General features: G+C 40.4%; 1 protein-coding gene across 3 annotated transcripts in view; it reads left to right on the forward strand.

The window, feature by feature from the left end:
• The window catches only part of LOC137377682 (ecto-NOX disulfide-thiol exchanger 2-like), a 300,072-nt gene that overhangs the window by 235,487 nt on the left and 48,339 nt on the right, over positions 1-16,246 (forward strand). For all 3 annotated transcript variants that reach the window (XM_068047599.1, XM_068047601.1, XM_068047600.1), the window contains 2 exons: positions 3,152-3,258; positions 5,189-5,303. In XM_068047599.1, the coding sequence (XP_067903700.1) occupies positions 3,152-3,258; positions 5,189-5,303 (222 nt within the window). The remainder of the gene's footprint in view (positions 1-3,151; positions 3,259-5,188; positions 5,304-16,246) is intronic.

The following is a 16,246-nucleotide window of genomic DNA, read 5'->3' on the forward strand; positions in this document are numbered from 1 at the left end:
TGTTATTTGCGGGTAGAGCAAGCGACTTGGAATTAACATGTTCAGAGCACAAGCTTAGCCATTATATTGTGAAGGAATCTGTAACAGCTACTCTTAACAGTGGTAAACTAAAGTACATGAACAGTTAAAAGAAACTTAGAATAAAATATTATTAATTGTCAGCCTACTGCAGACGTGCAACACTTTTTTTTCAAGTCTTAATTAATTGTTCAGCTGATTTTTATCTTCTACCCAATGCTAGTCAGTGAATTGGAATACTATATAATGATTGTTACAAGTGAGAAACAAATTAAGCTCGTTCCACAACATTCTGGAACAATTCTGAGATCTGTTAATTATAATTGCATCTGCATAACACCCTATGCTTTAGTTAGATAACAGCACAATGCAGAAGGGAACAACTGTTAGAATCAATATGTTGTAAACAGGAAAGTGGAGATCTGTTGCTTTTCAGGGAAATAGTTTTAAGTACTGTACTTTGTAAGGCAACATGTTCCAAATGCTGTTTGGGCTATAGAACAATCAATGGGTTTGCAAAGTGTCAATCAATATTGAACAGGCTGCCAACAGCGCTGTCAAAACTCTTGAGTGGTTTTTCGTTCCATTTATTTCTCTCCTTCGGCTCCATTTGGTTTTAAATGTAAGATGAGCTTAGTTCCAAATTTAAACTTCATTTTTATGTTATAATTTGACACAAATTTTAGATGTTTCTGCAGGTAAGAATTGTTATCTCCTCCCTCGCCCTCTGTTTTTAGGCTCCTCTATGGTATGTGTAATTTCTCACCCAAGAGAATAGCCATCCCCACTTCTCCATACTTCTGTGAATGCCAATCTGCAATCTGCAGGTTAATAAAACAATAAATGAGAGCAACTCGATGTGAATTATCTCCCTTCCCATGGTGAAACACTGATATGCAGATTATCTTTAAAAAAAAAAGGAATCTTGCAAAGATGGATTTCTCCCAATTAAAATATGAGAGATTTGTAATTACTTAGAATTTTTATTAATTTCTGGGCATGTGTTAATATCTGACCTACAACTATGAACTGTAATTGTACTATATCATTATATAAGATGAAGTTGTTGTTCACCTATACTGAAGTCATACTGAAGTTAAATTAAATTTGCAATGGAATTAGGATTGGAATTCTTGTGAAAGGCCATTTGATTTAGCAACATAGAAAGTATATGACCAGAAAAGATCCAGGAGTCCATCTGGCTGCTTCCTAAATCAAACATTCCTCAATTGTTCACTCCCTAAAAGATCTGTCCAATTCTTCCTTAATTTTATTTCATGCCATCTGCCTTCACTGCCTTTCTTTTTGACAAACCTGTACGCTCAGATCTCTCTGCCTGTCAATACTCCTAAGGGTTCTGCCATTTACTGTATACTTCCCACCTGCATTAGACCTTCCAAAATGCATTACCTCAGATTTGTCCGGATTAAACTCCATCTGCCATTTCTCCGCCCAAGTCTCCAACCGATCTATATCCTGCTGTATCCTCTGACAATCCTCGACACTGTCCGCAACTCCACCAACCTTTGTGTCGTCCGCAAACTTACTAATCAGATCAGCTACATTTTCCTCCAAATCATTTATATATACTACAAACAGCAAAGGTCCCAGCACTGATCCCTGTGGAACACCACTAGTCACTTCACTCCATTCAGAAAAGCACCCTTCCACTGCTACCCTCTGTCTTCTATGACAGAGCCAGTTCTGTATCCATCTTGCCAGTTCACCTCTGATCCGGTGTGACTTCACCTTTTGTACCAGTCTGCCATGAGGGACCTTGTCAAAGGCTTTACTGAAATCCATATAGATAACATCCACTGCCCTTCCTTCATCAATCATCTTCGTCACTTCCTCAAAAAACTTAATCAAGTTAGTGAGACACGACCTCCCCTTCACAAAACCATGCTGCCTCTCGCTAATAAGTTCATTTATTTCCAAATGGGAGTAAATCCTGTCTCGAAGAATCCTCTCTAATAATTTCCCTACCACTGACGTAAGGCTCACCAGCCTATAATTTACTGGATTATCCTTGCTACCCTTCTTAAACAAAGGAACAACATTGGCAATTCTCCAGTCCTCTGTAAGAATCTTGAATATCGTCTCCCTTAAGCCTTTTCTTCTCTTCAGGAAACGATTGTGGGCTCTTCAGCCTCTCCTAACTCTAAAATGTCTTAAGTTAGGTGCCCTTTCCTATAGTGTCTCCAGTGCCTGAATAACTTTGATTAGTATGATGACTAGATTTGTACATGATACTCCAGGTATGGCTGTATCAGTGTCTTCTCCAGACTCATTATCACCTCTCTCTCTGGGTATATATCCCAAGATCCAATTAGCTTTCCTTATTGTTGCCACTTACCACATTTTTGGTTTCAGTAAGCTATCCAGCAATACCACCAGATCCCCCTCCTGTGTCTTATATTCAAAACTCATCACTTTGCATTTTTCCACATTAAATAACGTGCCACTTTTCAACCCAGCATCCCAGTGTATCCAGATCTGTTTTCTACTTGGTTTGTCTGTTCCCTATTGTATGCATTTCCTCATCCCATTTGCAGTAGCCTCAACATTGATCCCTGTGGCATCCAAAAAATGCTTTCTGAGGAATATGCAGCAACAGCTGCATTTTTTTAAACTAAAGTTACAAGAATGTTGTTATCATCTGCAATGTGGTTCTGAGCAATGATTCTAACTAGTGTCATTCTATTTAAATAGTAATTTTCTCCTCCTGTCACACTATCCAGTTTGTGTTTTAAAAATTTATGTAAGCCAGCAGTCTCAAAAAGATCCATGTTATGTCTCCTGTGGATTAATTCAAACACCTCCAGAGATGGGACACTTGAAAGAGGAAATGTATAGGTTTGGTTCTTTTTAATATCTAATTTGTTTAAGAATGGAAGTAAATGCATATATAGTTAAAAAAAAAAAAATGGGCAATGAACCTGAGGAAGGTACACACCTACAAAATCGTGCAAAGTAAGTACAAGTTGGGGTCACTTTACACTGATCACAAAACTGCACTGACCACGGTAGCCTGCTTGCCTGCCTGACTCCCTTCCTCTTTTACTTCTCTACTCCTCACTAAATGCCTGGTGGGACCATAAACTGGGTTGTTTGACTCCCTTGTTCACCAAAGTTGAGCAGATTGTCTCCGTTTTCCACTCTTCCTCCAAGCAAAAGGCGTGGGACCATTTCTCAAAAGCTCAGCGCAAGAATCTGCATATGTGGCGAAAACAAGCAGAGGTTAGTAATTTTTTTAATTCTCTCAATTTGTTTTGTGTGCATATACAATTTCAACAGACTGTCAATAATAATGCTTGCAAGCAGTTAAAAGTGAATCAGGCGTTTATGTTAGGAGGGGATGGGGGTGTTTGGTAATTTTTTTTTGCTTGCCCAAGTTAGGAATATCTATACTAGAGAATGGAAAACTTTTCCACTGTTGTTACCCTTTGAGTACATCAACTACTCCACGATCAGTTAGAGCATAGCGAATGCAGAGTAAATACTTTTTGCTCTTGCTTCAACAATTTCTTCTACCTTGGAACAACATTGCCTATTGTGAATTCCCTTTTTCCTATCCCTACCATGTTTTTGGCCTTTCTAAATGAGGTTGCTCATTTAGACCTCTAGAAACAGCATTGAAAGTGCCCACTCATTTGGTACAAGAGACCCTTACAGCTAGCAAAGAGAGGAGACTTTAATATAGATTGGACTCAATCCGTGTTCCAAAGGTGCTAACTGACTATTGACATACCTCTAAAATACTTTTTTAAAATTAGTGTTTTCATTTGGAGTAATGTAAGACTCTAGAAAAAAAAGTAACTCTAAAACTAAATTTGCATTGCTTTAAATAGTCCAATTGAATTAAATACACTCTGTTCAGGAGGATTATAACAGTTAAGGTAAGTTACTTCGGACTATTTGCCAGATATCATAAAGACAGGTGCACAGTTAAGTGGTTAGAGATGGTATAGTATAAATTCAAACATTCTTTGTCATTCTTCTCATTAAACAATGCCTGCCTTAACTTGTCAGTACTATCTCCATAAACTGTCTCAGTAAAGTAGACACATCCTCATCTATAAAAACAATTAATTGTTAATTAATACGATCATAGTCCTCTCTTCCCATCTGCGCTAGAAAATTGGTGAGTACAAATTGAACTAATTTCTCAAGGAATTCAAATGCAGAAATTATAGTGCATAAAACTCACCGTATTGTTTTAAAGTAAGGTGTGCTTCATTCCATTCAATTCTGGGGCTATCACCTTGTGTTCCTTTAAAATGACCTGAACACCAAAGGTAAGCTCATTTTCAGTAACATATACATCTGCAGTAGTTGAGAGACATCTTTAGGAAGGTGTAGGGTGTTCTAAGTTTCTCGACCAAAGGAATGTGTGGTAAGCAGATTGTCGGCCTGCCCATAGGGAGTGAAACACAACTGCTGAAGGGCTGCACACCAATTACATTATACTTAAAATTAATGAAGAAAGGACAGAGCAAAGCTGAATTTGTACTCCTTATGAGCAACAAAGAGGAATAATTTTAAGCAATTGCTCAACGTGGCTTATCACATATCTCATTCGAAAGGAGGAAAGAAGAGCAGTTTCTTAATGGTTTGTTCTATTAATTCTGCTTTCTTTTTTAAAAACTGTATTAATTATATAATGGATTCTAAGAGTCTTGCACCTATTTCTTTAGGGAGACTGAAGTTTACCAATCTTAAAATATCACTTCCACTTTGTCTAAAGGTGTTACGAAAACACTATGCCATTAAACCCATAGAATTTTGAACGACCTAAACCATTTTTTCTAATTGTTTTGCTGTTAACTGTTATCATACATATCTACCGTTTTAAAATTTTTAACATTACACTGTAATCATATGAACATTTGGGGTCTGTGCTAAAACTGTCACCTTATGTAATCATTTTGCTTACAAATTCACAAATTTTACTCTGTACAATTTCCAGATTTGGAATGTAATTTGGGTGTATTTTCCAAAGTTGCAAATGTTTTGAAAATTAGTTCTTTAGTTCTCATGTAAATCTCTGAGCTTTACAGCAAACGTGCAACGAAGCAAATGGCAGATATAAGTCAGTGCTATACAAGCCAATTTTGCGTGTGGAGTGCTCCTTGTGAAATCAATCAAAAGCTTCTGTCCACATCCTCAGGAAATTCGTAACATCCATAATGATGAGTTAATGAGTATTCGGCGTGAAGAAGAAATGGAGATGTCCGATGATGATATGGAAGAAATGCCAGAGAACCAAATAACAGATGAATCAGGTACGAGGTGCTGCATTAATGTAAAATTCTAATATGTATTGTAGCTCAATTTATTTTTTAAACTGAGCCATTGTGTGGGCAATATTTAAGTTCTTGAAGAGTACTCATCACTCCAACAACAAGAACAAATTGTATTTTTATTGCACCTTCAACATAGTAAAACATCCCAAAGTGCTTCACAGGAGTCTAATCAGACAAAATGCTGATACCAAACCAAAGAAGGAGATATTAGGATGGGTGGCCAAAAGCTTGGTCGAAGAGGTAGGTTTTAAGGAGGGTCTTAGAGAGAGAGAGAGAGAGGCAGGAAGATTTAGGGAGGCAATTCCAAAACTTAGTTCCTATATTGGGATGAAAGGGGCAAGTAGTAGCATAGATACAAAGTTGACCAAAGGAAAAAAATTTGTGGTGATAGCTATTTTCAGACTGGAGGGAAATATACTGTGGAGTTCCCCATGGTTTAGTACTAAGACCACTGTTGTTTTTGATATAATTAATGACTTGGACTTGTGGGTAAAGGGCACAATTTTCAGATTTTCAGAAGACACAAAACTTGGAAGAATTGTGAACAGTGAGGAAGATTGTAATAGACTTCAAGACGACATAGGCGGTGGAAAGGGCGGAAAAGTGGCAAATGAAATCCAATGCAGAATGAGGAAAGATCGTAAAAGCTAAATGGTGCAGTTCTAAAGAGGGTGCAAAAAGAGAGAGACCTGGGCACATTTGTGCACAAATCATTGAAGGTGGCAGGACAGGTTAACAAAGAAGTCAGTAAAGCATATGGGATCCTGGGCTTTATAAATAGAGGCATAGAATACAAAGCTAGTAAGTTCTGCTAAATCTATATAAAAGCACTAGTTCAGCTCCAGCTGCAGTATTGTTTCCAATTCTGGGCACCACATTTTACGAAGGACATGAAGGCTTTTGGAGTCGTTATAGAAGAGATTTACTAGAATGGTTCCAGGGGTTAGGGATTACAGTTACATGAATGGACTGCGAAAGTGGGGTTGTTTCTCATTAGAGCAGAGGGTGCAAAGAGGAGATTTTATAGAGGTGTTTAAAATCATGAAGGGATTAGATAGAGTAAATGAAAAGAAACTCTTTCCAATGGCTGAATGCTCAATAACCCGAAGGCACAGATTAAAGTGATTAGCAGAAGAACCCCCAGAGGTGGCATGAGGAAAAACTTTTTTATGCAGTGGGTGGTTAGAATTTGAAATGCATTGTCTGATGGGGTGGAGGATATGGATTCACCCTTCAAAAGGAAATTGGATAAATACTTGAAACAGTAAAAATTGCAGGGTTATGAGGAAGGAGTGGGAGTAACTGGATTGCTCTTCGAAAGCGTGCCGCAGACTTGGAACTGAATTGCTTCCTTTTGTGCTGTACTGTTCTATGATTCTATGGCTGAAGGCACAGGCAAACAAAGAAAAAATCCTATGCCTACAATAATTGCACTATTTGTCATCTTTAATATCCCTGTAAAATAAATTGCACTTGCAAGAGATAACTTGTGTCAGTTTGGCTGAGTTGATGGCACTCTCACCTCTTGAGTTGCAAGATTGTGGGTTCAGGTCCCATTCCAGTGATTTAGATGGTGATTGAAGGTTCCATTGCACTATTCTCTGTGACCTTACCAGCATTATTTCCTCAATCAACATGACCAAAGCAGATTAATTTGATCATCTCTTTACTGTGAGACAAAATGACCATCTTGTTTGTCTACATAGGAACAGTATATACAACTATACAACTGTATTTCAAAGCATTTTGTTGTATATAAAATAGGATTTGCTGGAAGATGTAATAAATTGCCATGTCACTTCTTTTGCTGTTTCTTTATCTGTCTTCAGTGCTTCTTTTCACATTATAAATAAAACAAAATGTAGTGTCTCCCAAAGTGAAAGGAAAGGTTCCTTCGTTGCAAGCTGATAAATATGATTTTGTTTTCAATGTAGTATACAGTGTTTAAATAGTGTGAAAGTCTGTTGCTGTGACCAGGGTATATTGCATTAACGTCTTAAACTAAGAAATTCAGCCACAAGGAACATTCCCTGTGCCTGAATGGTAAAACCTGAGGAACCTTTGATATTGAGCTTTGGGCCTCATTTCACTTGAGCCCGTAGTTTGTGGAGAACAGCAAGCAGCTCACTAGTGAAGCGCAATGAAAGATTGAGCTGGTGTCACAGTGGCCCGCCAGAAAATGAAGGAGCAGGGAGCAGGTGGCCTAGTCAGGAGGTAACAGCGGCAATTGTGGGGGCACTGCACAATAATTTTTTTGGCCTTTACCATTCTGGCTTGTAATGAGCATGCATTTCCTGCCCACCATATTGGAGGCTTAGGAGGAGTTTTAGTCCCTGAGAAATTGGTGCTATGTGGCCAAATATCTAGGTCATTATCTGTGCAACAAATGAAATAAGAAGGATCTTTTGGTTCATTTGAGCTGGTTCATTTCACATACCATGTATCTCATCGACCACTTTTACTTAAACTCCTGAAAGATCTGATTAACCACAGTTAAAATGTTGACAGAATTAAGTTCTATGAAATTATCAATATGCAGTACCCTATAATTATCCAAACTAAAATCCACTTGCTGATTTGGCTGAATGCATAGTAGTTAAATGAACCACCCATAACTGTATTAAGCCATATAGACCAGGGAGATCCCAATTTAATCTGTGATCTGGGCTGAGTGTATTTCGTCTTTGGTGGGGTGTTAGCTTTTGTGCCCCTGGACTAGGGAAGGGAAATAATAACCAAAGTTTGCATTCTTGATTATTAACTGATGCCCATTTTTAGGAAGTGCACATGTGGATGTTTAATAAGAACAGAATTAGGCACAGCTTTTACGTTAATATGCAGGGTATGGTAGCATTGCAACTATATTACTGGACTGATGATCCGAACACTTGAGTTCAAATCCTACCACGGCAACGAGAAATTTAAATTCTACAATTGTGTATGGCTTTGGTGAGTCCACACCCGGAGTACTGTGTGCAGTTTTAGTCTCCGTTCCTCAGGAAGGATAGACTTGCCTTAGAGGCAGTACAGTACAGCAAAGGTTCACTAGAATGAAAGGGTCGTCCTATGATGAGAGACTGAGTAAATTGGGCCTATACTTTCTGAAGGGGCTTGACAGGGTAAACATTGTTTCCCCTGGCTGGGAAATCTAGAACATGGGGGGCACAGCATCAGAATAAGGCATCAATCATTTAGGACAATGATGAGAAATTTCTTCACTCAGAGGGTTGTGAATCTTTGGGATTGCCTACCCCAGAGGGTTGGGGATGCTCCATCGTTGAGTCAGTTTAAGATCGAGATTGATAGATTTTTAATCTCTCAGGGAATCAAGGGATATGGGGAATGGTAGTGTTGAGGTATATTAGCCATGATTGTATTGAATGGCAGAGCAGGTTCGAGGGCTGAATAGTCTACTGCTGCTCCTATTTCTCATGTTCTTATGTAAATAGCCTGCCAACATACTGTTCAAATTCACAAATGAGGAATATTTACTTGGGAGAGGTAGTGGAAAGCTGCTGGTGTCTGCATAACTGTCATCGTCATTTAGGTTGTGTTCATCCAGTGTAGGTTGTAACCCTCCTCATGCCTTTTCCATTATCTCTATCACTTGCTGTTCTCACCCATGTAGTTCCTGGGCATATTATATCATCTCTCTCTTGTCTTTCATTGCATAAAGGATTTCTGCCATATACTGACACGCTGGCAAGGCATGTTGTCAGTAGAGGTTTCTGTTGCGGTTACCTCGCCCTTAGCCCCAGTCATGATAATGCCCTTTCTCTAAGACGTGAGTTTTTGTGGATGTCGTAGATTTATTCTGCTAAAGTCAACTCCTTTTGATGGCATTTCTTCCATCAAGGGTCCCGCTACCCTACTTGGCTTGGCTGAGTTGTTTGCTACCGCCAAGGGCTCAGTGGAGGCATTTGCTGGCTGTACTGACTCACCAAAGAGCATACTTTTATGTAACTGTACTCCAACATTAATTGGTGTCTTCGGGAAAAACATGGAGGAAAAATCCACCTGCCATTCCTCAACATGCCTTTATTCATCAGTCAACTAATATGAATTGTCGTTAATGTGTTCCATGAGTTGAGTTTGTTCTATGTAAAAGTATTACTTGATATTGGCACATTGGATAATTCTACACTTTCATGACAGTATTTTCAATATACATGAAACAAGAAATTAAGCACCAGGTGGTAGATTTTAGCCATTCCCACAAAACGTATTAATTAATAAAACCAAGAGTCGAGTTTCAGCAACTTGAATATTTTAAGAAATACATGACTTAGCTTCTGCATGCATCCCTGCACAAGGTCAGCCCGCTAGATGGAATCTTAAATGCCCTACGGTGGATCTCCAGTGTCCTTGGTCCAATCAGCATGCCCTAAGTCATTAGAATATGCTAACCTTTATATTCTTCTATAGCACACTTACTTTTGTTACAGAATATGATGTAACCATAGCACCATTAATCTGTTTCTTTGCTGCTGTTTTTTAAGCTTTATGCTGCCTTTAATTAAAGTTGCTAAGTCACCAGGACCGGATGGGATGCATCCAAGGATGCTGAGGAAAGTAAGGGTGGAAATTAGAGGTATTGCCCATAATCTTCCTATCCGCCTTCGATATAGGGATGGTGCCAGAGGACTTGAGAATTGCAAATGTTGCACCCTTGTTCAAAAAAGGATGTAAGGATAAATCCAGCGACTGTAGGCAATTTAAACTTGGTAGTGGGAAAGCTTTGAGAAATGATAATCTGAGACCAAATTAACAGTCACTTAGACAAATAACTTAAGTGGATTAATTAAGGAAAGCCAGCACGGATTTGTTGAAGGTAAATTTGTTTAACTAGCTTGATTAAGTTTTTTGATGTATTAATAGAGAGGGTTGATGAAGGTAATGCTGTCGATCTGGTGTACATTGACTTCCAAAAGGTGTTTGATGGTGCCACATAATAGGAATGCCAGTAAATTTGAAGGCCATGGAATAAAAGCAATAGCAGCAGCATGGATACGAAGTTGGCTGAGTGACAAGAAACAGAGAGTATTGCTGAAAGTAGAGACATGTTGTCGAAGCTCATATATTACTCGTGTGTGATAGGCAGGACGTCTTTTTGGCTTGATGGCAGCATCTTGTTGGTGGTGAACACTACACGTGTTGCTACTGCATAGTATCAGTGTGAAACAGCTAGTTTCACCTGTTGCTCAAATATTTGGAATACATTACCCTTCCAGGGTAATTTGAGTTAGACTGGCACTTTTCAGGGCCAAAAATGAGGGCCTTAGGCCCGTTCATAAGTTTGCGCGATATACAACGAGAAATGATCTGATCGGGGTAACCACTGTCAGGGAGGATGTCTTTGATTCGCCCTATTTCAGCATCAAGCTTGCATGGTGAACAAATGGCTCGGGCCCTGTTTACAAGGTGAGTAGTGGTGAATAGTTGTTTTTCGGGTTGGAGGAAGACACACGGGGTTCCTCAGGTGTCGGTACTAGGACCACTACTTTCCTCGATGCATATTGATGGTCTAGACTTGCTTGTACGAGGCACAATTTCAAAATGTACAGATGACACAAAGCTTTGAGGTGTTGTGAAATGTGAGGAGGGTAGTGATCGACTGCAAGAGGCCATAGTCTGGTGGAATGTGTGGACACATGGCAGATGAAATTTAATGCAGAGAAATGTGAAGTCATACATTTTGCTAGGAAGAACGAGAATAGGCAAAAGAAGCTACAGGGTACAATTCTAAAGGGGGTACAGTAGCAGAAGGTATTGGGGTATGTGCACAAATCATTGAAGGTGGCAGGGCAGGTTGAGAAATTGGTTATAAAGGCATACGGGATTCTGAGCTTTATAAATCAAGGTATAGAGTACAAATGCTAGGCAGTTATGATTAACCTTTATTAAACTCTGGTTCAGCCTCAACTGGAGTATTGTGTCCAATTCTGGACTTTGCACTTTGGGAAGAATGTGAAGGCTTCAGAGAGGGTGAAGAAAAGATTTACAAGAATGGGTCCAGGGTTGCGGGACTTCAGTTATGTAGACAGATTCAAGAAGTTGGAGTTCTTCTCCTTGGAGAAGGAAAAGTTGAGAGGATATTTGATAGAGGTGTTCAAAATCATGAGAGGTCTAGACAGAGTATATAGAGAGAAACTATTCCCATTGGTGGAAGGGTCAAGAACCAGAGGACACTGATTTAAGGTGATTGGCAAAAGAACCAATGGCGAAATGAAGAAAATCTTTTTTTAAGCAGCAAGTGGTTAGGATCTGGAATACACTGCCTGTGAGTGTGTTGGAGAAGATTCAATCACGGATTTCAAAAGGGAATTGGATAAGACCCTGAAGAGAGAGAATTTGCAGGGCTTTGGGGAAAGGGCGTGGGAATGTGACAAGAGTTGCTCTTGCAGAGTGCAGTCTTGGACTCAATGGGCCGACTGGCTTCTTTGACCTTCTTCTTGAGTCACTAAAAGCTAGCATGTAGGTGCACCAATAAATAAGGAAGGCAAATGGTATGTTGACCTTTATTGCAGGGGATTTGAGCACAGAATTAAAGATGTCCTGCTGCAGTTGTATAGGGCCTTGGTGAGACTGCAGCTAGAGTATTGCGTACAAACTTGGTCTCCTTATCAAAGGAATGATATAACTGCCACAGCGAAAGTGCAACGGAGGTTCACCAGACTAATCCCTGGGATGTCTTATGAGGAGAGATTGAGGAAACTGGGACTGTGTTCTGTGGAGTGTAGAAGAATGAGAGGTGATCTCATTGAAACTTACAAAATTCTTACAGGGCATGACAGGGTGAATGTAGATAAGGTATTTCCCCTGGCTGGTGAGTCTAGAACCAGGGGACATAATCTCAGAATAAGGGGTAGGCCATTTAAGACTGAAATGAGCAGGAATTTCTTCACTCAGAGGGTGGTGAATCTTTGGAATTCTCTATCCCAGAGGGCTGTCGAAGCTCAATCACTGAGCATGTTCAAGACGGAAATCAATAGATTTCTGGAGACATGATATCAAGGGATATAGAAATAGCGCGGGAAAGTGGTATTGAGGTAGATGATCAGCCATGATCTAATGGAATGGCGGAGTAGACACGAAAGGTTGAATGGCCTACTTGTGTTCCTAATTTTAGATTAGAGATACAGCACTGAAACAGGCCCTTCGGCCCACCGAGTCTGTGCCGAACATCAACCACCCATTTATACTAATCCTACACTAATCCCATATTGCTACCAAACATCTCCACCTGTCCCTATATTTCCCTACCACCTACCTACATAAGTGACAATTTATAATGGCCAATTTACCTATCAACCTGCAAGTCTTTTGGCTTGTGGGAGGAAACCGGAGCACCCGGAGAAAATCCACGCAGACACAGGGAGAACTTGCAAACTCCACACAGGCAGTACCTGGAATCGAACCCGGGTCCCTGGAGCTGTGAGGCTGCAGTGCTAACCACTGCGCCACTGTGCCGCCCTATGTTCTGTGCTGTAACTATTCTGTGATTCTGTGAAGCTCTACACTCAAAGGGTTGTGAATCTTTGAAATTCTCTACTCCAGAACTTTATAGTCCAATGCAATATTCTCATAATATCTTTAGAAAAAAGTCATACATTCGCCAGTGGTGCTGGTTGTTATCACGTTTGTTTGTTCTTTATTTTAAAAGACGTTTTATGCTTCAGAAATTTTTTTTTAATTATCCCAAATTCAAATAACATTGCTGACAGGATTTGTTTATGTTCAGTTTATTTCTCCCCATAAGAGCCTTATTTCTTGGTATTCAGAAACCACCTTCAAGTTTGTTGTCAACGGAAAATTTGGAGACTGTACTCTGTATTCCAAGATCCAAGTCATTTATAAATAACAAAAAAAGCAGTGGTCCCAGCACTGACCCTTGGGGAACACCACTGTCTACCATCCTCCAGTCAGAAAAGCAACCATTTACTATGGCCCGCTGTTTTCTGTCCTTAAGCCAATTTTTTATCCAATTGGATAAATTGGATCCAATTGACCCTCCTATTCCATGGGCCTTAATTTTGTTAACCAGCCTTTTATGTGGTATCTTATCAAACACTTTCATAAAATCCATATAAACAACATCCACCACATTTCCTTCATCAGCCTTCTCTGCTACTTCATCGAAAATTTCAATTAGATTCGTCAAGCATACAACAATTACAGCACAGAAGGAGGTCATTCAGCCCATCATCTATGTGCCAGCCAGAAAAAATACTAGCCACCTAATCTAATCCCACCCTCCAGCACCTGATCCATAGCTCTGCAGGTTACAACACTTCAGGTATGTGTCCATGTACCTTTTAAAAGAATTGAGGGTTTCTGCCTCCACCACAGTTCCTGGCAAAGAATTCCAGACATCCACCACCCTTTGGGTGAAAAAGTTTTTCCTCATGTCCCCTCTAATCCTTCGACCAATCACCTTAAATCTGCGTCTCCTGGTAACTGACCTCTCCTCTAGGGGAAACAGGTCCTTCCTGTCCAATCTATCTAGGCCCCTCATAATTTTGTATACCTCAATTAAGTCTCCCCTCAGCCTCCTCAGTTCTGGGGAAAACAACCCGAGCCTATCCAATCTCTCCTCATAGCTGCAGCTTTCAAGCCCTGGTAACGTTCTTGTAAATCTCCTCTGTACTCTCTCCAGAGCAATTATGTCCTTTCTGGAATTTGGTGACCAGAACTGTATGCAATACTCCAACTGTGGCCAAACCAGCGTTCTATACAGTTCCAGCATCACATCCCTGCATATGGATTCTATACCTCAGCCAATAAAGGAAAGCATTCCATATGCCTTCTTCACCACTTTATCTACCTGTCCTGCTACCTTCAGGGACCTGTGGACATGCACTCCATGGTCTTTCACTTCTTTTCCCCCTCTCAATATCCTCCCATTGTTGTGTATTCCCTCGCTTTGTTTGCCCTCCCCCAGTGCATTACCTCACACTTAGCTGGATTGAATTCCATTTGCCACTTTCCCGCCCACTCAACCAAACCATTGATATCATTCTGGAGTCTGCAGCCATCCTCTTCGCTATTAACAACTCAGCCAATTTTTGTGTCATCAGCAAATTTCCCGATCATGCCTCCTACATTTAAGTCCAAATCATTAATATATATCACAAATAGCAAGGGACCCAACACTGAGCCCTGTGGAATGCCACTGGAAACCGCTTTCCTTTCACAAAAACATCCGTCAACTGCTACCCTTTGTTTCCTGTCCCTGAGCCAATTCTGGATCCAACCTGCCACATTCCCCTGTATGCCATGGGCTGTCATTTTACTGACCAGTCTGCCATGCAGGACCTTGTCAAATGCCTTTCTAAAATCCATGTAGACCACATCCACTGCACTACCCTCATGAATCCACCCCGTCACTTCCTCAGAAAACTTGACCAAGTTAGTAAGACACGACCTTTCCCTAACAAATCCATGCTGACTATCCCCGATTAATCCGTGCCTTTCTAAGTGGCAGTTTATCCTGTCCCTCAGAATTGATTCTAATGATTTAACCACCACAGGTCAGACTGACTCTCCTATGATTATTTGGCCTATCCCTCGCACCCTTTGTAAACAATGGTACAACGTTCACAGATCTCCAATCGTCTGGTACCTCTCCTGTATCTAGTGAGGATTTGAAGATGATCCTCAGCGCATCTGTTATTTCCTCCCTGGCTTCCTTTAACAACCTGGAATGCAATCCATCTGGTCCTGGCAATTTATCTATTTTCAAGGATGTCAGATCCTCTCGCACTTGCCCTCTCATTATGCTTATCGTATCTAATATTTCACACTCCTCCTCTTTAACAACAATGACTGCATCAACCCTCTCCTTTGTAAAGTCAGAGAAAAAACTCTTTAAGAACCCTGCCCACATCTTCTGCATCCACGCACAAGTTCCCTTGTACATCTCTGATAGGCCCTACCCTTTCCTTAGTTATCCTCTTGCTCTGAATGTACTGATAAAACAACCTTGGGTTTTCCTTGATTTTACCTGCCAATAATTTTTCATGTCCTCTCTTTGCTTTCCTAATTTCCTTTTTTACTTCACCCCTGCACTTTTTATACTCCTCTAGGCTTTCTAAAGTATTCAGATATTTGTGATCGTCATAAGCTTTTTTTCTGCTATAACTTGCCCTGTAAGCTTCTAGATAACCAGGGGGCTCTAGATTTGGTAATACCCGCCTTAATCTTTTGCATGATCTGCCTTTTGCAAATCCATGCTGGCTATCGTTAATTAACTCAACCTCTCCAAGTGTCTGTTGATTTTTTTCTTCTCCTGATTATTGTTTCTAAGACCCTACCCACCACTGATTTTAAACCAACTGGTCTGTAGTTGCTAGGACTGTCCTTGCATCCTTTCTTGAATAAGGGGGTCACATTTGCCACTCTTCAATCCTCTGGCAGCTTCCCTGTATCCATGGAAGATTGGAAGAGTAGGGCAGGCCCTTCTGCTATCTCCATCCCCACTTCCTTCAGCAACCTGGGATGCAAGCCATCCGGACCAGGTGACTTATCTACCCTTAGCATAGCCAACCTTTTAAGTAACGCCCGCCCCCCCCCCCCTTCAATTTTTACCATATCCATTACCTGTACATTCTCCGCTTCTACTGATATTTTGTCAGACACCACTTCCTTCGTGAACACTGATATAAAGTAGTCATTAAGTATCATAGCCTTACCCTGCACCTCTAAGCATATATTATCCTATTTGTCCCTAATAGGCCCCATTCCACCTTTTATGTTGACTGCCATTCTATTCTCTCTTTGCAGTCTACTTTTCCTCTTCACCTCCCCTCTCAACTTATTGTGTATGGCCTGCTTCTCTGGCCCCTTTCATTCCTTAAGAATTCACCTGATAGGCATCATACACCCTCTCTTTTTGTTATTTCCAGCACCTTCTGCCTTTACTA

This window comes from Heterodontus francisci, chromosome 15 (assembly GCF_036365525.1).
Source record: "Heterodontus francisci isolate sHetFra1 chromosome 15, sHetFra1.hap1, whole genome shotgun sequence".
NCBI classification, from domain to species: domain Eukaryota; kingdom Metazoa; phylum Chordata; class Chondrichthyes; order Heterodontiformes; family Heterodontidae; genus Heterodontus; species Heterodontus francisci.